Raw genomic sequence first — 23,611 nt, 5'->3', positions numbered from 1 at the left:
CGGTTTCGTATTCGTTGGGGTGTCTTGATTTCGTCCCCGTTTCAGTTTCATCTTCGTTTCGCCGCTAATTTCGTCTTTGATGGCCATGGTTCTCGTCCGATGATGATGAGTTGCTAGCGATGATGATTTGTTGTTGTCGTTGTAGTTGTCAACAATGATGATTTCGATTTTGACTATTGTTTTTTTTTTTGAGAAATGGATTATTTTGTTGATGATGATGAATCCCATTATGATTATTATTATTTTTAAATGGATTATTATTTTGTTGATGATTTATTATTATTATTATTATTAATGATAAATTATAATTAATACATTAACAATAATTATTATTATTAAGAATGACTTTTTAGTAATCTGTTATCATATAATTCATTCCGAATCCAATTTGAAGACAAAGTAAACGCATTAATGGAATCTGACTCATTCCGATTCTAATTTTTACAGTTCAAGTAAATAATTTATTCTAATCCATATTCCTATTCTCATTCCAATTATTTTCATTCTTATCCATTCTAATTCCCGTTTAGTAAACGCATCATTAATGTATTGCAATAAACATTTAACAGTATAAATCCAATTTTGTTCTTTATCATTTTAAATTTACACATAGCAACAACTACATGATTTGTGTGGATTGTGGAATTAAAGAATGCAACATTTTACAGATTTTTCTTCGATTGTATGTTAATATAATACTCAATTATACCTATGATATTTTGTAATCTCTCTCTTTAATAAGACATGTAACAAAAAAAAACAATTTATGTGCTATAAATTTTCATTTACAGCACATAAATTATTTTTCATTTATGTAACACATGTAGCAAAAAAGTAGTTTGTACAAATATTTTCATTTTTGAAAAAATTATCAAAAACACTATTATCATTGACCATCTCTAAATTATTTATTTGATTCGATAGTTAAGATCACAAAAGAATTATTCAAAATTAATACTAAAAATTTCATAGTATAAAGGAAAGTCCATGCATGCAATTGTGGATACAGTCATAAATTCTTATCATTGCATTATAATTTTCAAGTCTATGATCATCCATCATCATATTACAAATTTGATTCAAACCATTGATATCACTAAGACCTATGGAAAATAACCGTTTATTATAATTTTCAGGTGCATAGTTCAAAAGCAGCCCAATTGGCAAAATCGACAGCATAACCGTTGACCAAACAACAACCATCCGATCACCAACATCACGCAATGAAAAGCATTACCCCCCACTAAACGTTCAAGATCAGCAGACGTCCATGAAAGGCAATACAATGTTTACTCAGCGTAGAATTACAAATCCGATCCTTGACTCCCACACTCACACATATTAGTAGTACAATTTATATACTTATTAATTAGTTTTTTTTAAAAAAGATCTATTAATTAATTAAATTGTTTAAACAAATAAATTAATAATTATTTTATTTTGTAATTTTCAAGTGTCATAAATCACAATTCACATTTCACGTAAGAGAGAGAGAGAGAGAGAGAGAGAGAGAGGTGTGCATTGGAGGGAATGGGTGAGCGGTTAATTTAAGTGTCTAAAGTGGGGAGAGGTAGCTTGACGAAGAATGGATGCGTATGTTAAGCGAATCTGCCTTTAATCAGTGGGCGTAGGTTAAGCCACAAGAGGCGATAAGAAGGAGAAGAAGAAGGGGAAAATAATAAAAAAGAAATTACGAAATAGTTGCCATCATCGTTCGTCGTTGATGAATCATCGATGTCGAAAGTGAAGCATCTACTAAGAAAGCTCCACATCGGCGGCGGATTAAATGAGCATCAACGACTGCCCGATGCCCGCCCCGTTATCAATCCGAGCCCCAGCCCTAGTCCCAGTCCCAGTCCCAACGCTACGCCGTCGTCGTCATCTCCTAGCTCGGGGACATTGGGGAGAATCGGGGCCGTTGAATCGGCGGCTAGTGATCGGAGGGATGGGGACAGTGGAGTAGATTTTAACTTATTGGAAGAGGAGTTTCAGGTGCAGTTGGCTTTAGCGATTAGCGCGTCGGATCCAGACGCCAGAGAGAAGGTTGAGTCGGCTCAGATCGATGCCGCCAAGCGGATGAGTCTCGGCTGCCGCTCGGCTTCTGTCACTGAAACCGATGCCCTCGTTGAGTTCCTCTCGCTTCGATATTGGGTGTGTAAATGCTTATATTTTGTTCAATTTTGGGATTCAGACTATTTACTTAATCAATTTAAGGGTACTAGGCAAGTTTAATTCAGAATTTTTAAGTTTTTCATAGCTATGAATGATTTATCTCGGATCAATATTTAAGATCTTATATCTATTGTTTGGTTCAGGTTACAAATGATGGTAGTTTGCAACTTTGCATGGATAATTAATTATTAACTTTTTTCTTTCAGTACTTTTTCATCAGTAGCTGTTGATATTGAAATTGAATTATTGCATCTCACTTCCATTTATTACTTTTGTTATGATTCAAGTGCATTTATAGAGGAACGGAGTGAATTAGCTTGTTTTGTGAATCTGATTCTTTTGTCTTGTTTATATTAAGTTTGAACTGAAACATAGTTGGATTTATGTTAATTATAGTGATTGGATATGTTGTCATTGGTTTTATTAGTTTCTTCCAGATCCCCGTCAATGTAGAAGTTTCTGCCAAGCAGATTGATTGGTGAATTGCGCATTATAGACACTTCCTTTTATGTTGACAAACAATTTATACATCTTTATATTTGCATAGCCAGTACTATTAGTTTCTTAATTCACGGCAACAGAAGTTGTAATAGTAATTTCTTATTTTCTGATGTTACCATAATTACCTGCTTATTTCCTTGTTTTACTGATTTAAAATTTATGTACATGTAACTCTTGGGAGTGTAATGTTATTTCTCCTGTAAAAATTTGGGTACAATTGTCATTTTTGAAAATATTTAATTTGGTCTATGAAACCGTCTATCAGTTTATCAATCATTTTTACTGAATGGTTATGTCGTTCATGGTCGAGAGAAGGGGAGAGAAGGTTTTTATATTCTTTACTGGAATCTGGAAAGGTTAGAGTCAAAATCATGATGCAATTTCTTGTTCTTTAATTTCTCAAGTGATCCAGGAGAACTAATAGTTTACCCTTTCAAATGATTTTTAAGTAATTCTTTTTTTAGCTTCGCATCTGTAGTTATATAATCTGGCTAACAAAGGATTTACTAATTTTTGTATCTTTCACATGCAGAGCTATAGTGCTGTAAACTACGATGAAAAAATTGTTGATGGATTTTATGATGTATATGGAATTACCTCAAATTCAGTGTCACAAGGAAAGATGCCGTTGTTGGTAGATCTTCAAGCAATATCCCTATCAGATAATCTTGATTATGAAGTGATTGTGGTAAACCGCTTGGTTGATCCTAACCTTAAAGAGCTTGAGAAAAGAGCGTATAATGTATCAGTTGAGTGCCGCTACTCTGATCTCGGTCCAATTTTAAGTGGCTTGATACAGAAAATTGCTGATCTTGTTGTTGAGAGAATGGGTGGACCAGTTGGCAATGCAGAAGAAATATATGGAAGGTGGACCTTGAGACGTACCCAGTTAAGGAATTCTCTAAACACAAACATTCTTCCACTTGGGTGTCTTGATGTTGGACTTTCACGTCATAGGGCCCTACTGTTCAAGGTTGTAAATTTTCAAATCGTTTTATATCCTTGGGTTAAACTGAATCAAACGATATTTATTCACCCTTTAACTTAGCTTGGGTATCCTGATTACTTTGAATTTTCTATTCCATTGTTGGCTTATTAGTGCTTAATTATTGAAGAAAACGTTTAGAGTTGTCCCCCCCATTATTTCAGCTAATTTAATGACAAAGTATGTTTCTGGTCCTTAGGATATATTGATTGAAGTTAATGATTTTTTACTGGTGATGGTAGGTGCTAGCTGATAGAATCAATCTTCCATGTATGTTGGTTAAAGGAAGCTACTACACTGGCACAGATGATGGAGCTGTAAACCTGATCAAACTTGATAATGGAAGGTAGTGATCCCCACATTCAAGTTATGAATGCAGTGCTTTTGATTTATGTATATTTCTTAATGATGGCCTTTCCCACCACCGTCATCATCAACCGTCCACATTCCTTTCATTTATTTGTATTTGCTGTAATCAGTTTTTTTTTTTTTTTTTTCACTTAATGCACCTGCATGCTTCTTGTCTAATACAAGGTTTAATATGAACAATGTTTGATTGTGAAATTGTTTTGTTCTGATGCAGTGAATATATTATTGATCTAATGGGTGCTCCTGGCACATTAATTCCTGCCGAGGTACCCAGCTGTCTTCTGCAAAATGCTGGATTAGATGTAAGGGAGTTTCCCGATCATACAGAAACCTCAGTAATTTCTCATATGGAGCTTGATGATGGAACTGAAACTCCAACTATCTCACGACCAATGCCTGATAGGATACCTGAAGTTGGCAGCACAGGGTCAGAGGAGGCTTCATTTGTAGGTAAGATCACAAACAAGGATGAGTCAGAACTTGCTGATAAAAATCAAACTGAGAAATTTGAGAAAGATTTTGGGCAGCTTTCCCCAGCACTATCAAACCCTTGTGAAGGCACATCAGGCACTTCTCGAAAACCATCATCTGCTCAAAAGAAGAAAGTTAAAAGTGTTTCCAAGTATGTCATTAGTGCTGCAAAAGACCCTGAATTTGCACGGAAATTACATGCTGTTTTGTTACAAAGTGGTGCATCACCTCCCCCAGATTTGTTCCTGGATATTAATTCGCAGGATCTGGGTGAATGGAAGATGCTTGAACAAGTCCATCTAGCAGATGGGAAAAATGTAGATAATGATGTTCAATGTCTTTCAAATAGGTTCTTATCAAACCATGAACAGTCTCATGCATCCTCTGTTGGAGTGGAATCTTCAAACTATTTAAATTATGAGAGTAGAAAGAGGCAGCCGGCAGAGTGGTTTGCTGAACAGCACAAAAAATTGGAACCAAATGTCATTAATTGTGACCTTTCTTTGTCCTCTGATACTGCAGGCGAGAGATTCGTTCTTGTTGGTAATGAACTAAAGCTAAATAATGCTACAAGTGTAAATACTGTTCCTGTTAACCCTCCCGGAGTTGTTGCCGGAGCTTCGTGTGAGAAAGAAATTCCTGGATCTCCCTTGCCCGCTGCAGCTGAGTTTTGCCAAAGACAACCTGAAAATGCCTTGGTCAGTGTCAAACAACCGGTTTACACTGACTTGGGTAAAGAATCTGCTGCTGACTTGATGCCAATGATCAATAGTGGCCTGCTTATGACTTGCAATGGTCAGAGTGACAGCATTAACCCAATGTTGGGGGAGGTTGCGGAATGGGAAATTCTCTGGGAGGATCTTCAAATTGGTGAACGAATTGGTATTGGTAATGGTCGTTTCATTTCATTCATTCACTCATTCATTATTACTGTTTTTTAATAAAAGGCATCATGCTATCATTTTTTATAATAAGGATAATTTTCTGTTTTTTAACTTTTTGAATAACTTCATACATCTTCTTTGGAATGCATATCATTTTATCATAGGCTCTGGCCTGGAAGCTGTGTATTTATTGTATTATGAATTAGGTATGAAGTAGAAATCTGCAGGGGTATAAAGTGAAAAGGGAATAATTAGATTTGATGTTTTTATCTGCTTTGCTTTCAGTCAGATCATCTGCTGAACTTGAGCTTGGCCTTATGGCATCAAATTGAAGCCGCCAATGCTTTAACTTTCACTTAGGAGTAATATTCATGTCTATCTGGAATGGTTTGACTGTTCATTCAAATAGTTTTGGACATGCCTCCAAGAATCTTCATACCTTCTTCATATGTTATAGGCAGAAGCTGATACACCTGCTTAACTGCCTCCCAGGGTTTTGGAATCTGTGTTGAACCATTCAATGTATGCATATTAGTTTGCTTGCTATTTTTTCATATTCTTTGCTTCTCTTGATGCACAGTAAGGAGTCAAAAGTCTGACTGTCGTTGTATATTATTGGAGGCTTCTTCCCTATATTTTGTTTAAGCAAGGATGTTTGGATGTGTGTGCACAAAAGCACACTTGTATTTATTGGTAAATTTGGTGCTTGCTTGATTATGTTATAGATGGTCAATAATCGTCTCATATGACATTTTATTTCAGGCTCATATGGCGAGGTCTACCGTGCAGATTGGCATGGCACTGTAAGTTATGCTTTCAATACATCAGTCATTTCTCATCCTTCTTTGGTAGTTTTAACATTGTGGAATTTCTAGGAACAACATGCGATATAGTATCACATGTAACTCCTTGATGATATCCCTCATGATGATTTTGCAATTTTTTGGAAAACACTGTATCTTTCTACCATATAACATACTATATTGTCTGTTTTTTTCCCCTTTATTCTTTTTAAATTAAACTTCTTATATAGTAGTTTTTAACTCTTTCATTTCCAAATGTCGCCCTCAGCATAATATATACTACTGCAGTCATTCTAAACTGTGGAAAATATATTAAAATCTTTCAACTGCTTGACTAACACTTTCAGTCTTTAACAATATCTTTGAAATTAATTTTTTTAAATTAATTGGAGATTTTAATATGTATAACTTGTACAGTCTTATAGGAGTTCTGGTATGTTCTGTTTTACTGTTATTTTCAATTTTGCCGTTTGGTTTTCAAAGTTATTAAAAAGTTACGTTGCATGACACAGGAAGTTGCTGTGAAGAAGTTTTTGGACCAAGATTTTTCTGGAGATTCACTTTCGCAGTTTAAGTGCGAGGTAAGTACCATAAATCAACTTCCTGTATCGCATTTTCTGTTCTTTTATTACCTAAACAAACGACAATCATAATTTTATATCAACTCCTGCTTTACTCTTCTGCAGGCTGAAATCATGTTGAGGTTGAGACATCCTAATGTGGTTCTTTTTATGGGAGCAGTTACTCGCTCCCCTCATTTCTCAATATTGACGGAGTTTCTCCCTAGGTTATTTTACTTTGACATTTAATCTTGAAATCTCGAGAATTAGTGAGTTGAGCTCCATTGGTCTTTGTTTCTTTGTTGTTCACAAGTCTGCCAAAAACTTAATGATTATAAAAGTTGGCTTTCCAATCATCATTTCAATACCATTATACTTAAGTAGTATTCTCCTTCTTTTGCTCCTTTTGATATGAGTAATTCACTGATCCTTATAAATCTTATCTTTGTTCTGGGGTTTTAGTTGATAAATTTCAGAGGGAAAATGGAAAAATAAATAAATAAAAGAGCAATCAAAATCTAACTATCACTAGGTTGTAGAGGCATTTTACCACTATGACTGCTATTATGTGCACTTGCATTGTCTTTGCTTTATATGGAAACTTTACATTCTTTTCTGAGATATATTTCTGATCCATTTGTTTGTGGGAAATCCTGTTTCTGCAAGTCATATCAATGTCAGTGTTTCTGCCAAAAAACTTCTGAAACAATGATTGTTATTTATTAAGTAAATTAACGATATCTTGTCTTTCTTCTCTTTCTATTGGTGCACAGGGGGAGTTTATATAGGTTACTGCATCGTCCCAATCATCAACTTGATGAGAGAAGGCGAATGCGAATGGCTCTCGATGTGGTATACATTGAAACATCTCCTTTCATTTTAATTCCTCTATATTTTAGGTCTTTTCCCTGCCTCTTCCTTTTCCGCTCAATTTAAACTTCTTTATGCTTTGCAGGCAAAGGGAATGAATTACTTGCACACAAGCCATCCGACCATTGTGCATCGAGATCTAAAGTCTCCAAATCTTCTTGTTGATAAGAACTGGGTTGTAAAGGTGATTTTAAACTCAAATTCTGTCATTCATTTTTTTTTTTCCAGACTCTTATTTAGATACTAGACTGCAGTGTTTGATCTTTTTGGTGACAGCTTCCAACATCTTTTGTGCTTCTCTCTAGGTCTGTGATTTTGGGTTGTCTCGCATTAAGCATCATACTTATCTGTCTTCAAAATCGACCGCTGGAACAGTAAGTCGTTCAATGCCATTATATGATTCTATTCTTGAAAAGTCATTAAGCCATTTCTTTAGTAATCCAGTGGGAAGCGCTATCCTGTTAACGCACAGTGACAAAAACTTTATTCTGTTGGACTGCAGCCTGAATGGATGGCACCAGAAGTTCTCCGGAATGAACCAGCTAATGAAAAGTGAGTCAATTGAATTTATTCCGATCCATTTGAGGGGTTTTGGTAGATAAATTGGAACTTCAATTGAGTATGTTGCTTATACAATCAGACTGGCTTGCTTGCAGATGTGATGTGTACAGTTTTGGTGTGATATTGTGGGAGTTGGCTACCTTGAGTGTTCCTTGGAAAGGTTTGAATCCAATGCAGGTTGTTGGAGCTGTTGGATTCCAGAATAGACGTCTTGAAATTCCAGATGACATTGATCCAGCAGTTGCACAGATAATACGTGATTGTTGGCAAACGTAAGTTCTAGATTTTGTGAATATCAATATTCTATAGCTGAGGTTATCAGAGTACAATCATATTTTGCAATAAATAATCAGCTTCATGACTTTTATACTAGATATTGTATTTTATCCTGATAGCATCAGAAAAGAATTGCAAGAATCTGTCCATCGTCTTTTTTCTTCTTCTTCTATTGAAAATGCTAGACATGTGCATTCAATGGAGTCAAAAATTTTGAAGTGACTTGAAGTTAAAAGATGTGGAAAATGAGTATTCTTTTCTGCTGGTGGAGCTTGAATGACAACATAGTTACCAAATATTATTTTGTTTGATATTTTCTCAAGTTAAAGATAACATTTAGTTTGATATGCTTCATCAACATTGGACGGTACTATCGTGATAATTTCTTGGCTAGGGGAACGGATTTAATTCATTTTTCATAACTATTTTCCTCTCCCTTTCCCTCTCTTGCAGGGAGCCACATTTACGGCCATCTTTTGCACAGTTAATGTCTCGTCTGCGATGTCTTCAACGTCTGCTTGTAGATAGATCAAACTCTACAAATCAATTCTCAGAGTTGCCATAACAGTGGCACTGTAATAAATAACTGAAAGACGTTGTTTCTGGGCTCAAAGAGGCAGAGCAGCTACCAGTTTTTTTTTTATTTTTAAAAAGAACTTTTTCCCCCCCTTGAATTTGATATAAAGAAAGTTAGGAGAGTACTGGAATGGGGAAAGTGTTGGTTCATTCAAAGTGGGGGCTCAGCACGATCCATTCAGGAGACGGTGGAATTCCTCCTAATCAACAACTGCATAAGAGCAGTGGAGGATACCGTCAAAACGATGCATTCAGTAGTGTAACTATGTAGTATCAATCTAAATGTACAAGCTTCAAAAGAAGAAAAAAACAGGAAAGGGAAGAAAAAAAAAGTGAAAGATAGAAAATTAATGATTTTTTTTGTTTTTTGGGTTCCATTATTGTATCTGTGGAGGTCTTGTTTGGGAAGCAAAATCCCAACTCCTGAATTGTAAACATCTCTCTACAGGTTGTTGTCGAAACAGAAAAAAGAGAGAAGAAAAAAGAATTTGTCTGCATTTGTTATGTTTCTTTTTATTTGTAGTCTACAAAATTATTTTCTTCACAAGGTTGAATACGCTATGAGAAGTAGTTTTAGACTCTAGAATTTAGCTAGCTACCTGTTGTAAGAATGTCTTCCATATTACAACCTGGATTTAAACCCATGAAAAAATTTAAGGCGTTTGTCTGCATGCAAGAGTTCTAAATATTGTTGAATCTGCATGTGCCTTTGTGAATTGTTATTCAATACGGATCAAATAATCGCCAACCCAGAAGGGTACGTTACATCAATGAATTGAAGAAACGGGAAAATTAAAATTTTTTTAAAAAAAAAGCAAAACGAAAGGCACAATGAAATAAAAATCCCACGGCAAATTGAAATTAGGATAAAGGCTAGTGAATTATATATACAAGTATTAGAGAAGTAAGCAACAACAGCTACAACAATGGCGATGGTTTATCAGCCTTCAACAAAACCACCCTTATCAACAAGCTTCCTCTCCTCTTCCACGCACAGCTTGAACTTCCTCAGTCCAAATCTAAGAGTCGGAGTACGTCATCACCAGTACAGTTATTTAATCCCAAAAATACCCTCGCCACCATGTTTTAGAATTAGAAGAAACAGCAGCAGCAGCAGCAGCAGCAACACCCCGCCACTACCAGAAACAGAGTGCCCAGTTCCAGCAGATCAGCAACCAATAAACGAGTACCAGAACCTGTCAAGTTCGTTCCCATTCTCGTGGGCCTCGGGTGACTTCGTAGAGTACTGCTCAAGGTTGTTCGTCACGGGCGCTTCTTTCGCTCTCTTTGTTGGGCTACCCGTGGCCTGGTTTGGCGCTGTGGGGCCCGACTCCGAGCCTCTGGAAAGAATTCTCGGAGCTGTTTCAAGTGGGGTAATTGTTGTTACCCTTGCTGTTGTGAGGATGTATCTTGGTTGGGCTTACGTGGGTAATCGCTTGCTCAGTGCCACTGTTGAATACGAAGAGACTGGCTGGTATGATGGTCAGGTATATCCGCGCCATTTGTTTCTTCGCAATTTTATCTATTTATAGTTTTATACTTTCAGATAGTCGGAAGCACAGGCCAAGTTGGCTGCATGCTCAATTTCATGCACGCCCAAATAATGATGAAATCTGAAACTAATATCTAAACACTGTCAATCTGTGATTAGTCAAAGTGGAACTGTGAATTTGCAACTGATTAGCCAAAGTGGAACTGTGAATTTGCAACTAACTTCTACCCTTTATCTTGTGTTGGATTTATTATGGGTCAGCGTTCTTGACAGTGATTAGCCAAAGTGGAACTGTGAATTTGCAACTAACTTTTACCCTTTTATCATGTGTTGGATTTATTATGGGTCAGCGTTCCTCTTAATAACTTTTTAACCATCATCTCTAGGCTTGTGTTTAGCTTTTCAAAGCAGCAAGCCTATCTGATCCCACTCACTTGACATTATTTGAAATTTCGTGATTGAACAATCCGGTGCTGAATGGTAATATGATCTTTGTGTTGAATTTTTTTACGAGGTTGTGATTATTTAATTAAAACATAATATTATATGTTATAAATTCACATGTGGCACAGCATCTTGCATAGATCAGCACCACTCAGTTTAGCACTTGGATCTAAGTTTAGTTGAACAAGATTGGCTGAGAAAGTGGGGGACAAGTTATAGGCGTTTCTTTAATGATTAAGTGAGCCAATGAGGCAAACAGAAATGAAGGGGAAGAGAGCCTCTGCTGTTATCTTTGAATTACCAAGCAAGTATTGCCACTTATTATTATTTTTTTTCTTTTTCTTTCTTTCAGCAGATGACCTGTAAACTGATTTTGAGTTCTCATGATATGTTGATATTAGCCTGAATACTTTTTTCCTGCTATGTTGCTAGGTTGTACTATTTCTATCAGGCAGTTTCCATCACTTTTGATCTAACTTACAAAGTTCTTTGCCAACTTCACCGTGGCGAGCTTCTATTCATTGCTTTTATGAAATAATTTGCTATATTCAAAGCTTGTAAAGAAATTTCCTTGACAGATATGGGTGAAGACTGCTGAAGTTTTGGCTCGTGACAGGCTGCTCGGTTCATTTTCGGTAAGTAATTTATTGAAAGCATTAGGTGTACTTCGAATAGGTCTTTGATGATGGAAATTCCATGTGAACCATGTACTGAGAAACTCAATGATTATTGATTATGTTTTGTTGCTATGAATTATCATGAAAGGAATCTTTGAGAAATTATGACTTTCTGCTGCTACCTCCGGGACCAATTTCCTATGTATTCTTTTGAGACAATGAAATAGAGCAAGACTATCTATTACTTCATCCTGTTCAACTTCCAAAATTATAATAAAAACTAGTGGTACTTTTGTATATGATTTGTTGGGATTTACTTGCGTCCCAAACTTTAGCTAAAATTGACAACTTGCTTTATAAGATAGAGGAAACGTCAGTTGACTGGATGCTGTATTTTCTCAAGGATACTTGCTATTTCAATCATATGAGCACATGTTATGGCTTTTAAAAATATGTTGCATTAATTGTTGTAGAAAAGTATTACAGTACTCTAAACAAACAGGTTAATCCTGGTAAAAGAAGCTTATATTGTTTTACACTCAGATAGCTATTACAATTTACACATAATAAAATTCTTTCATGTCTTAAACTCGTGGCTTTTGATGCTCACTCTTTTTTGAAAACGCATCCTTGTTCTGCTAGAAGCTTCCTGCCCTAATTCAATTTCAAAGTAGTGCTAGGACTTAAGAAAATTGTTCACATCTGTGTTTTGTTCTTTCGCATTACAGCTCGCTCAATAGTTTTATCTTGTGTCACTCCTGCAGGTCAAGCCTGTGCTGAGCAGATTAAAGTACACTCTAATAACTCTAGGAGCTTCACTATTTGTTTGTGCTCTTCTTCTCATCAATTTGGAAGGAGGGCAAAAGGGTTCCTACCTAACGCCCACAGAACCTGGGGACGAAGCCATTCCTGGAGTTTACAACGATGATTCTGCAAAATCATTCGAGCCAGATGCATTCTGTGGTGAACCCAGTCCTCCTTGATTACTTCTTCCCAGGCAGCAATTTGTACATTTTACAGTCAAGTACGAATGTATATTCAACAGTATATACTATGTACAGGTTGCTATATGATCAATTTTAACAATCAGAAAATACAAAATTCTTATGGAACTTGGGTGAGCTTTTGCTGGAGTGAAATGGGTTGATTCCCTGCTCAGACAGCACATCACATATGCTTTATTAATTGCTTGAACCAAATTTAGAAATATAGAAAACAGAGATGGCCTTATTAATGTTAATTGACATATTTAAATAGTTAGCTAATTTAGCTCGCTTTGTGGACCAAATTTCCGTCGCTTTTCACTTGGTCCGTAGCCCATAGCTTTTCACTTGGTCGGTAGTCGGTGCCGAGTCCAATCGCCGTAGGTTTTGTCTTATGATGCACTAAATAAATGTCACCAATGTGGCATGACACATTGCGACATTGCTACGTGGACGGGCTCATGTAACACATGGTACAACATCGATTGGTTCGATTCATTGGAATTAAATTCAATACATTGAATGTTGAATAAGATCCCACCCCAGATTCAACTACTAACTTTACTGGAACACGTCATGAATGGATTAGATTTTTTAGGGTGGTTTTTTTTTTTTTTTTAACTTTGGTATATGCTTTGCAATTTAATTTAAAAAGAAGATAATTTCATCTTGTTGGCGTCACTTTTGAGTTAATTAGTTAATTGAAGTTCATTTTAAATAAGAGCCAAGAGTTTTTTATTTTTGCTAACAATTGCGAAATTATATTACCATAGCATTTTGAGTAATCATTGCATGTCAATTATCATCATACACACCAACAAACCTTGTCAAATTGTCGTCATATATTCCGGCAAACGTAAATATCTTTGATTTGAGATTATCATCTCCGATTTTGAACCCAAAAATCTAAAACTTATTTGATTTCTATATTAATTATTTAATTTTCAACTAAAAAAATCTAAAATTTCATTTGATTTCAATATGAATTATTTATTTTATTTCCCAAACAAACTCCCCCATGTTCATAACTTAGGTCTCCCGAGTCCCGACCGCAAAAACATGAAATATCCATTTTTGTAGATATAATTTAGTTCTTCAAATTTTCGTAATATAATTTGTGAAATCACCAGAATTTGATAGCATTGTCATAAGTCATAACCCTTTATAATTCTTTAATTTTATTCAAAACATTTAATCTACCATCTCACGTAACTTCAAATTTTAATTAGGTTAGGTGTGGGATTAACATAACCCCAACAACTTTATATAAAAACAAAAAATCAATCTTGATCATCAAAGCTTAAGAAGAACACGTGAAGTACACAAAATTCCATAGGAAACAAAAACCCTAAATCTATTTAATTCAAATATTTTAAATAAACCAAATCATTAATCATAGATAAAGTAAAGCAAACAAAACAAAAAGTGACCCTATTACACCATTGAAACTATTCAGTTGGGAAGGTAATTAATTGCTAATAGCAAATTAATTTCATTAATTAAAAAGCATTAAATGAAAAGAGAGGTTAAAGGTGTGGTGAGATGGGACCCACCAGTGAACTGAAAATCAGGTCCGGTTCATGAACCTCCCGACTTTTCAATCTTCACCTTCCAAGACAAGAAAAGAATTAGCAAAAAAAAATTGTGAAAAAAAATAATTATTAAAAAAAATTACAATTTTGATAATTGCCCTTGTCACATATATCAGAGCAGTTTCTGCTCCTCCACCATGACGAACACACAACACTTGCAACAAGAAAGACAAAAACGTTTACTGTTCTCAATCTCTTTCTTGTGCACTGCAGCACCAACTTTGAAATATTTGTTTCAATTCAACTCTTTGCCTCTCCATCAGCTGCCTGCATTCTTTACAGGTTAGTGAAGGAAAAAGCCATCATTTTAAAATTTTATGAGCACCCTTTTGTTTCTTTCTGGTTTCTAGTCGAATGAATTGCATAAAGGTCAGATCTTTTTGTTCTTGAATGTGTAGTGAAACTGTGGAACTACAGTTATAAGAAGTCATCTGGGGATGTGTTTGCATGGTAAGAAAAACGGTAGAAAATAAATGGGAAAGGGAGAAAACCAAATATCAGGTACCATAGCTCCTGGGATAGGAAATCTTGTCAATCTGAGTGCATAATTATGGAGCTCAACCAATTAACTGTCACTACACTTCATTATTATTATTTTTTTGTTGGGGGTGGGGGGGGGGGGGGGGGTGGTTGGGGGGGGGGGATTTTTAATGTTTTGATTTTTATCTGATAATTTAGCTATCCAATGAAGTTTTTGCAGGGTTAATCTGATTATTAGATGTCTTTAAGATTGCCTCTACTAAAAGCTTTGTGAAAGCTTTTAACAAGAATCAGAAGTATATTGCTTAGACGCGCTTGCTGTTGGTATCTGGTAGATTGAATGTCATCAAGGAAAAAAATTAGGTTGTTCAGGCAAGAAGTACTTGCATCGGGGATTTATATATTTTTTGTGGGTTCAGAGAATCTGTTATTGTCTTTGAATTAATGTTCGCAATGCTTTACTGCTTTCATGGTAAGAAAGTTACTGCCTAAAATAGGAAAATATTTTGCCTTCGAAGCACAAGTGGTAAATTATTTGAACATGAGGCGCTGTCTTCAGTTTGGTTATTAAGAAAGTTGCTTTTAGAAGACAACTGTAGGATTTGCATTTCTTTGTGTCCTTGACTTAAGATTATTTTTCTGTTTTCATACTCTTCGCAATGACACTAAATACCATTAATGGTTTCGGTCTTTGTTGACTCTGAAAGTCTAAAAAGATTTAGTTGTGTTCAGCACATTTTTTGCTCTATCTTTATTAATCAATCCCTCCACTGATCTATTGTTGGCTTTCAACATAAGTTGGGAGCCTTTTGATGAGCTTCAATTTTCAGTTGGAGGTTGAGGGGACGATGAATGAGCTTAGTTTATGATACAAGGACCTTTTTGATTCTAGTTGAATTTGTCATACATAATAAATGCCTATGGTCCTATATAATGTTAGATGGCAACTAAGGATTCTTGGAGTGAATCCATGTGGTGAGGAGTGGAGTTTGGCACTTTTTCTCTTTCTTCACTCCTTGATGGAAATGCTCTAAGTCTAATAGTTTAATATCTTTCGGTCTAATAAATGAATTATATGTATTTTAGTTTTTGGAGCTATGTGGAAAAAAACTTAGGTTTGTGATATTATAGTATATTTGGACTATTGTTGGCAGTGCGGCTGCACGCGCCCAAATGTGGGATTTGTTTTTTTTTTTTTTAAGATAACTTTCTACAAAAGGAAAAGTACTGCAATCTGTCATTTGAAGGTTGGTTGAGCTACAAAGAGTCAATACTCCCAAGATTGCAATGCCATTCGGTGAACATGCTTGAAATGGGGCTAAACATTAAATAATGTTAGCAAAGTAGATGTTGTTGGTTTCGTGTCTTGATGTTACTTGACATAATTAACTATTCATGTTGAAGAAGAAAGAAAGAATCTTTCAAAGATATTTGGGAGTGAGAACAAATTAATCACTGGATCCATTTTCTCCTATATATGATTGTCTTTCCCTATTAGTAGTCACGAATTCATGATTGTCCTGAAAGGAAAGTACCATTCGAGAGGAACAATGTCTTTTGAGTTGCAATAAATGTCAATGCATACTATAGTGGATTCAGTTTCAATACCTAGATTATTCTGATTATAGTTACATGCGTGATGGAGTAGATTGGATTGGGATTTTGTAAATAATTAGCATGAGCTTACTGAATGTTGTGGAGACTCATGATGGAAACTCTCAATACCAAAGATTTCTTTTGCTTGTCTATTGGCCTTAGTCAGCATTGATGATTTTAACACTTGTTGAATTTTTTCGCTCTATATCTTTTTCCAGTTTTTATGGGCATTCATTTTGAATCATTTCTAATAAAGGCCTGTCTTCGTGTGTGTATGGCAGAATTATTGGTTTGCTTATCTTATCGGAAATAAGTTAATTATGTCTGAAGGAGTAATTTGACATAGTGATACTACTACACAGAAATTGCATGACACCATTTGTCACAGTGAAAACTTCTTATAATGAATATAAAAGCAGCTTATGACATTGAACATGTGAGCTCTACGTCCAAAATTGACCATGAGCTTTGGCTACTCGACGAAATTAATCCAAAGGCGGCGAGATTCCCATGCTGTTTAGTTTGGACCCCTCTCCCGGTCGTCTCGTGGTTGGCACCTTTCATTGGACATGTTGGTATTTGCAGGGAGGATGGAGTTAGTTTGGATTTTTCCGGATCCAACTTGGTGAATGTTGATGAGTTTGCTGTTGGTGCCGTTGCCAGATATCTTCAGCTTGATAGGAAACAGGTACACATTTTTTGTATAATGTTTGTGCCAAAATTTACCCTGTTATGTTTCATATTTTTGTTCTCTCCCACTCTCGTTTCATTAAAATACACACAAAACTTGTCCTTTCACTATCATTATTATCAATATTTGTTTTTAGCTCGAGAACTTGGTTTCTCATGCTTTTGCCAAATGAATCTATTTCGTTGTTGATTCCAGTAACCGATTTAATCTCTCAATTACTCGAGTGTATTCATCATTAGTTTACGGAAGAGACAGTTTAAACTGCATTAAACTGCCAGCAAGTCACCTGACTATTTTATTGTGTGAATCAGTGTTGCTTTCCTCCAAATCTATCTGGGCACACATGCAAGCAGGGCTATCAGCACTCAGAATTTGGAACTGCAATGACATGGGATGATGCCTTACAATTGAGTAACCGTCAGTTTGAGCATAGAACTTACAACATATTTACATGCAACAGCCACTCATTTGTTGCAAATTGTCTAAACCGGCTCTGTTATGGTGGATCAATGAGTTGGAACATGACCAATGTAGCAGCTTTGATTCTGTTTAAGGGGCATTGGGTTAATAGCACGTCAATCATTCGATCCTTCCTCCCATTCACTGTGGTGGCTTGCTTAGGTTTATTAATAGTTGGCTGGCCGTTCTTGATCGGGCTGTTCTCACTCTCTTTCCTCCTCTTGGGTTGGTATCTGTTGGGTACATACTGTGTTAAAGGCCTACTAGAGTGCTAGTCACCCGTGTTCATGTTCTAAGGTTTTATTCTCTAGAAAAGGCATGGGTCGGTACAGTCGAGTGAGAGCGATGTTTATAATACATGGTATAAGAGTTGGCATTAATGAACTGAACTAAATCTAAAATCAAAATATATATCTTTATAAGAAAGGAAACTGTTAAGCGTTTGTCTTAAATTCCTTTGATTTCTCGTTTCTCTTTGTGGTAGCTGTGTCGATCTTGGTTCTAGTTTTCATTGAGACTGTACATGGTGCAGCATTGAGTGCTGGGATAAGGTAGCACACTGACGCCACATGATTCATTAATTTGGGTGAAAAGTGTCCACAGTTCATGTCCATTATATCATCCATTCAGCTTGTTTACAAAATAAGTTCCGTTTAATGTTGGTTACTTTGCAAATAATAGAGACGTTGTAAGCATCAAGTCAAGATGCCCAAATTTGTATGGGTTTTCCTAAATTAATACCATACATTCAAATATTCAAAAGCAAATCTACAAAATAATTCTTTCTTGAAATTTTTGCATTCCATCAGTATAAACAGTTTCTGTTCTTTACCCAAAATGAGAAAAACACATCAGAAGTTTTGACAATTTGTACCAGGTATGCAATTTGAAGTTAGAACTGCCACACGACTAGCATTAAGTAAGCTCCTTTTCATGGCGGGCAAATGCGAGTGTTAAGCGCGTCTTCTGATCAGGGTATTCATTTAGCAACACAAAATCAAGAACAACATCAACAGAGGCTGATATGTGATTTGAAATTAAAACTGCCACACAACTAGCATTGGTAAGCCCTAAGAACAACATCAACAGAGGCTGATATATGATTGAAGTTAAAACTGCCACACGACTAGCATTAGTAAGCCCCTTTTAATTTGGGGAAATGCGATTATTAAGCACGTCTAATCATCAAGGTATTCATTTGGCATCACAAACTCAAGAACAACATCAACAGATGCTTGAGTATGACATCCAAAAGTGCATGATCCTGGGCTTATCTGTTTACCAATACCCAAAGGCTGAGCAACCATCCCAGAATAGTACACTTTTGAAAGGAATCCATTTTATGCTCCATACTTTGGGGCCTTCCAAAGCTTAAAAGCAACTTCATGCAGAAATCTATCAGCTGGTATTGTGAGATAGCCACCATGCTGCAACGGCAACAAAAATGATGCACAAGTACCTTTATTAGTAAAATCAATAAACCAGAAGCCCATGAATTTATGTCTACCTGGATGATATTCAGATAGAGAACCATTAATTATGACATGTTCTGAAGATAATCATAATGTTCTCATGAAAATAAACAATTTGAAGTAAGGTATGATTTGAAACAGGACCAATCAAACTTCATTTTGTTTTTAGGCAAAGCTCAATATAAGATCCAACAAATCAATCTATACCTCTTTAAAATCTTTAAAAGAAAATGTCTCTGCCATATCTTTGCGGGTGACAGCATACTGCCATTGAGAGATAAGCATTGGGCAATGGTGCCTGTTGATTACAAGTTAGCAATATTCGTCAGATACTGTAAACAGGATGTAAGAATCAACAAAGTATTTTCCTACCTAACATCATTCCGCGGAGTTTCTCCTTTCATAGTGTAACTTTGACGAGGGAAGAGCGCTGAAAGATCAGAACTTTTCTCATCGATAGAAATCAAAACTGAAAGATTGGAATTATCTGCCTCCAAAACTTGTCCATAGCTCAATACAACAGACAAGTGCAAACGTGAACCAACTTCAGTAGCAGGTTGAGCCATTTGTAATATAACACGGACCAAAGCATTGATATATTCCAAATCATGAGCAACGGCCTTGCCTTTGTCGTCATTCGTCTTTTCACCAGCCCCAATGTGCACCAATACTAAATCAAATTGGCTCACTTCTTCCATCTTCCCTCTCTGAAGCCCTAACAACTTCAGCAACTCCGAGGCCACAACATCAATTGGTGATCCAGAAAGCGAATCACTTGTTTCGATTAACTCATTTAATTGCAATGTAGCAAAGCCAAGTTTGTCACCAAAAGATTTCAACCTTGAATTAGTTGTGATTAAAGCGGCTTTCAATCCCATGAACCTGAAATGTAAGGAATAAGTGTGTTAGCCAATCTTGACAACGCGCACTTTAACATACAGTTCTCATTCATAGTAAGTCTAAGCAAATGATACCTATCGGATATAGTTTGAAATGGTGACTTCTCCTCCCATTTTAGTTCAGTAGTATGTTCTCCAATCTAATATGAGAACTAACAAATTTTAGACTGGTACAAAATTAAATTTTCCAAATTCTGAAAGTCTGTGAATCTTACTCCACTGAGATAATCTTGATTTGCATCAATCAATACTGCAAACTCTCTAACAATTCGCTCTTCCTCGCTTTCTGCAATCTAAATCTAAGTAAATCCCAACAATCACAGATGTAGCAACATTCATCTGTAAGCTGAGACGATTAAAAATAATGAAAAAAAAAAGGCATGAAGATATTAAATTGCAGCTCCGTGCTGCTGGACAAACAAGAACATGCAAACATTCAGAACCTTGAAACTCTATACAAACATGAGCTAGCTGAAGATAATTGATCAATAATTACACCTAATTTGTGCTGAAACAACATACGATCTTTTTTTTTTTTCATTATTCCTCTGATCTTACATGCGATTTTCAATAATCCAAATAAAGCAGTATCAAATTAAAGCAGCAATAGCAAAAAATGAATGAAAAGAAAAAAGAGAAGCAAACCTGAGGGAGGTGCAATAGGAAGGCTCAAAAAGCCACAGGCAGCTTTAGATGCAAGTGAGTGGAGATGGGCGTGCGATGGTTCTACGAAACGGGCCAATCCGTCGCCGTATAACACCAATGCCTTGCTGGGTTTGTCCGCCATTGCCTTGTGGAGGCTCTGGGAGAGAAAACAGTGTGAGTATATTTATTCCTTCTTTTTGTTACTTTGGGAGACGGGGCTTGGAGATATTTGTACACGTGTCTTATGCATAGATTCTACCAGCTGTAAAACACCCCCTCCAGCGAGACTGCGAAAGCCTCTTTACTTATTTATTTGTTATCACGCGGTAGTAGAAGTCTCGGTCCTCTCGGTAGTTGGTACTCCTTTATCTGTTTTTTTTTTTAAAAAAAAAAAAATTATCTTTTATGTGTATACTTTAATTAATTATACATATTATCATAAATGAATAAGAAGCCAAGCTTTTACAGGTTACAGCACCTACGATTTTTAATTTTTTTTAATTAATTGATTACGAAAATAATAAAGATAAATAGGAGATAAAATATGAGGCTGCATCTGAGTTGCTTTGGGTGCACCATGCCCTTAATTTTGTCCTTATCTGCACTAAATACGGTGGCACCTCCTTTATATAGAAACAATTTCATGTAATCATTAAAAATTAAGATTGTTATATTATAATAAATTAAAATCTTTTTAAATCTCATCTTAATAAATTTACCTTCACATAATAATTATTATTTGTATATTACTAAAAATATATGATATGTTACATGAAAAGTTTAAAATAAATAAAATATGTTTTAGAACAATAATTTATTTTTAAGAGGTGTTATTAAATTATTGTATAATATTTTATAAAAATTATATTGCGAGAAAAATATTAAAAGAGTCCATATATTTAAACTTTTAAGATAACTTTATATATTTTCAATTGTATTAGATTGATATAGTATATACTTTATTCCCATGTCTATAAAACAGGAGAAATGTTCTCATAAAATATATATCATGTTCGGATTGGATCAGGTTGTTAATTAAACCCGATTAGATGAATTTGTGTCAACTCGATCAGATCCTGATCGGATCGGGTTTGATCCGAGAACCCAATCAGGTTGACACAAAAAAAAAAATTAAAAAAAATCAGAAACAAGAAAATAAAAAATGAAAGCTGAAACCTAAATTGCAACTAAACTCCTAAATCCTAACCCAGTAATCCTAAACACTCAACACACACCAGTCGGTCCACACACACAAAGGATTACAAACAAACACAAGTCAACGCATTAAACCATTAACAACACTAGAAAACAACACACAACAATGACGACACAAGGCACAAGCAACATCCCTCAAACAAACGACAGCTTCCCTCAAACAGCTTCCTCTTAAACGACAGCACACAGTATAAGGCACAAGTAGCCTCGCTCCTAACCCATTACCGACAGCCACACGACCCACACGTAGCGCCTCCCTCAAACGAACAAAACACAAACACATAGCACCTCCCTCAAACAAACGATAGCCACACGGCCATCAGACGCAGCAACCATCGAAAGTTGACGATGATCGAAGCTGCTCCACGAGGATCGTGATCCGATCTATTGATCTGTTGCTACTAAGTATCATATCTGTTGGGCCACCTCCACTCTTCCAATCCTTCACCATTACCCGATTCAGTTCGAGCTCCGTTCGAACTCGAAAGCTGCGACCTGAATTTTTGCTGTTGACATTTGAGTTTTGGAAGCTTGAGTTTAAGGCGTTGATACTTGGTATATATTCATTATATATTATATCTAATTTGAACTCGATCCGATCCGAACTCAACCCAAATATATAATTTGAATCAGATCAAATCGGGTTATATATTCGGATGAATTTTTATCCAACCCGATCAACCAGAAACCTGATCGGGTTAATCTGAATCAGACCCGAACCCGATTTTGCCCAGCCCTATGTACAACGATCAAAACGATTGCATGATTGCATCTATTTAATACTAATAACCAATTATGTGCATAAAAGGATAATTTTTAAGGATCTACCCTGAGGTTTTATGTATTTGCAATTAAATGCGTTGTATGACAGTATTATCAATTACCTCCCGCCGTTTGCACTTAGTTTCATATATCGTAAAAATAGATGAGCATAAATTTAGAAAATTGCAAGCAAAATTCACACAAATTGAAGCAAAAAGGCAAAACTCTTTTTTTTCATCAATGAAACCACATAGCCATCCCCAAAATTAAAATGCTCTAATTCATCTTAAAATTCACCAAATCCAACCTATAAAGCAATTCATTCATCCCAAGCAAACACAAAATCTTCTCTTCATGCTTCAAGCCTCACCAAATCAAGCTCAAATACGAAGAATCCCATTTGAAAGAATATGAAAGTGGCAACATCGAAAAGTGGTGCAGTGGATGTTGCATATTGGAAGAACAAAATGCTGGATTCGAGTGCTAGAAACAAAAGCTTAACAACAAGTTTGGATCCATGACTAATTAAGGTAAATTTAAAACTTTTACCTAATATATGTGTTTACTTGGAAATGTAAAATTAAGGGCATAAAACTTAAATTATTTCAGCAATTGGTATCAGAACTCATGGTTATGCATTTCTTTATAAACCATGGTCAATTTTATTGATGAATCTAAGTTGGCTCACTCATGAAATTTTTTCTTTAATTTCAGAATTTTTTTTTTATTTTGGGCGTATTTGAGTAAATGGTTGTTGAATAATACATGAGTGATGAATGTGGACTAGAAATATAAATTTTTCATAATTTTTGATGGGTAAAATCGGGATGGTATGAACAAAAATTATTGTAGCTTACTATAGTGTCAGTGTAGGTGCATCCCGAGTTTGGAGATAAGTTAAAGGGATAATATAAGTTGGATTCCTAAACTTTATGAAATTTCATTATGGCTTAGTTTTAGAAAATGTTTGCATATGAAAATTTTGTTTTGGCCTAGTGTGTTTGAAATTTTTTCAAAAGGGTCCTTGACAGAAGGTCAATGTGGTAAACTATCATTTTAGTTCCTAATATTTTAATAAATTTTATTGTGGCCCAATAACTTATGATATTTTATTTACATTTATATTAGGGACTAAAATGATATTTGACTACGTTGACCTTAAGTCAAGGACCCTTGTAAAAAATTTTCACACATGTTAGGCCAAAACAAAATTTTCATATGTAAATATTTTCTAAA

General features: G+C 35.5%; 4 protein-coding genes across 9 annotated transcripts; 3 read left to right on the top strand and 1 right to left on the bottom strand.

The window, feature by feature from the left end:
- The first annotated feature begins 1,458 nt into the window (after positions 1-1,458).
- Positions 1,459-9,525, top strand: LOC102628425 (serine/threonine-protein kinase EDR1). Of its 4 annotated transcripts, XM_006475871.4 has the most exons (14): positions 1,463-2,151; positions 3,206-3,646; positions 3,901-4,004; positions 4,242-4,477; positions 5,021-5,386; positions 6,145-6,185; positions 6,698-6,766; positions 6,872-6,972; positions 7,519-7,597; positions 7,701-7,799; positions 7,921-7,989; positions 8,118-8,167; positions 8,272-8,448; positions 8,906-9,525. In XM_006475871.4, exons 1-14 carry the CDS (start codon positions 1,735-1,737, stop codon positions 9,015-9,017), a joined length of 2,361 nt encoding a protein of 786 aa, XP_006475934.1. In that variant the 5' UTR covers positions 1,463-1,734; the 3' UTR covers positions 9,018-9,525. The 4 variants fall into 4 exon arrangements, with proteins under 4 accessions (XP_024952998.1, XP_052294746.1, XP_006475933.1 ...); XM_006475870.4 differs by having other exon boundaries at positions 1,462-2,151; positions 4,242-5,386; XM_052438786.1 differs by lacking the exon at positions 8,906-9,525 and having other exon boundaries at positions 1,460-2,151; positions 4,242-5,386; positions 7,892-7,989; positions 8,272-8,442.
- Positions 9,526-9,755: 230 nt separating this feature from the next.
- Positions 9,756-12,693, top strand: LOC102628907 (hypothetical protein). Its single transcript, XM_006475872.4, has 3 exons — positions 9,756-10,515; positions 11,543-11,599; positions 12,346-12,693. The coding sequence occupies exons 1-3, from the start codon at positions 9,955-9,957 to the stop codon at positions 12,562-12,564; spliced, it is 837 nt and encodes a 278-aa protein (XP_006475935.2). The 5' UTR covers positions 9,756-9,954; the 3' UTR covers positions 12,565-12,693.
- A 1,489-nt stretch (positions 12,694-14,182) lies between these two features.
- Positions 14,183-17,825, top strand: LOC102629175 (protein REVERSION-TO-ETHYLENE SENSITIVITY1). 3 transcript variants are annotated; one of them, XM_052435697.1, is made up of 4 exons: positions 14,185-14,438; positions 14,555-14,657; positions 16,514-16,920; positions 17,235-17,825. In XM_052435697.1, exons 3-4 carry the CDS (start codon positions 16,636-16,638, stop codon positions 17,655-17,657), a joined length of 708 nt encoding a protein of 235 aa, XP_052291657.1. In that variant the 5' UTR covers positions 14,185-14,438; positions 14,555-14,657; positions 16,514-16,635; the 3' UTR covers positions 17,658-17,825. The 3 variants fall into 3 exon arrangements, with proteins under 3 accessions (XP_052291660.1, XP_052291657.1, XP_006475936.2); XM_052435700.1 differs by lacking the exon at positions 14,555-14,657 and having other exon boundaries at positions 14,183-14,438; positions 16,595-16,920; XM_006475873.4 differs by lacking the exon at positions 14,555-14,657 and having other exon boundaries at positions 14,186-14,438.
- A 554-nt stretch (positions 17,826-18,379) lies between these two features.
- Positions 18,380-20,641, bottom strand: LOC102629467 (hypothetical protein). The gene is made up of 6 exons (XM_006475874.4): positions 20,399-20,641; positions 19,969-20,039; positions 19,829-19,893; positions 19,227-19,736; positions 19,062-19,152; positions 18,380-18,809 (listed from the first exon to the last, which is right to left on the bottom strand). Exons 1-6 carry the CDS (start codon positions 20,538-20,540, stop codon positions 18,723-18,725), a joined length of 966 nt encoding a protein of 321 aa, XP_006475937.1. The 5' UTR covers positions 20,541-20,641; the 3' UTR covers positions 18,380-18,722.
- Positions 20,642-23,611: the final 2,970 nt, after the last annotated feature.

The sequence above is a fragment of the Citrus sinensis genome, chromosome 1 (genome assembly GCF_022201045.2).
Source record: "Citrus sinensis cultivar Valencia sweet orange chromosome 1, DVS_A1.0, whole genome shotgun sequence".
NCBI lineage: Eukaryota > Viridiplantae > Streptophyta > Magnoliopsida > Sapindales > Rutaceae > Citrus > Citrus sinensis.
The sequence above is the reverse complement of the archived record's forward strand: the minus strand, read 5'-3'. Positions and strand labels throughout refer to the sequence as shown.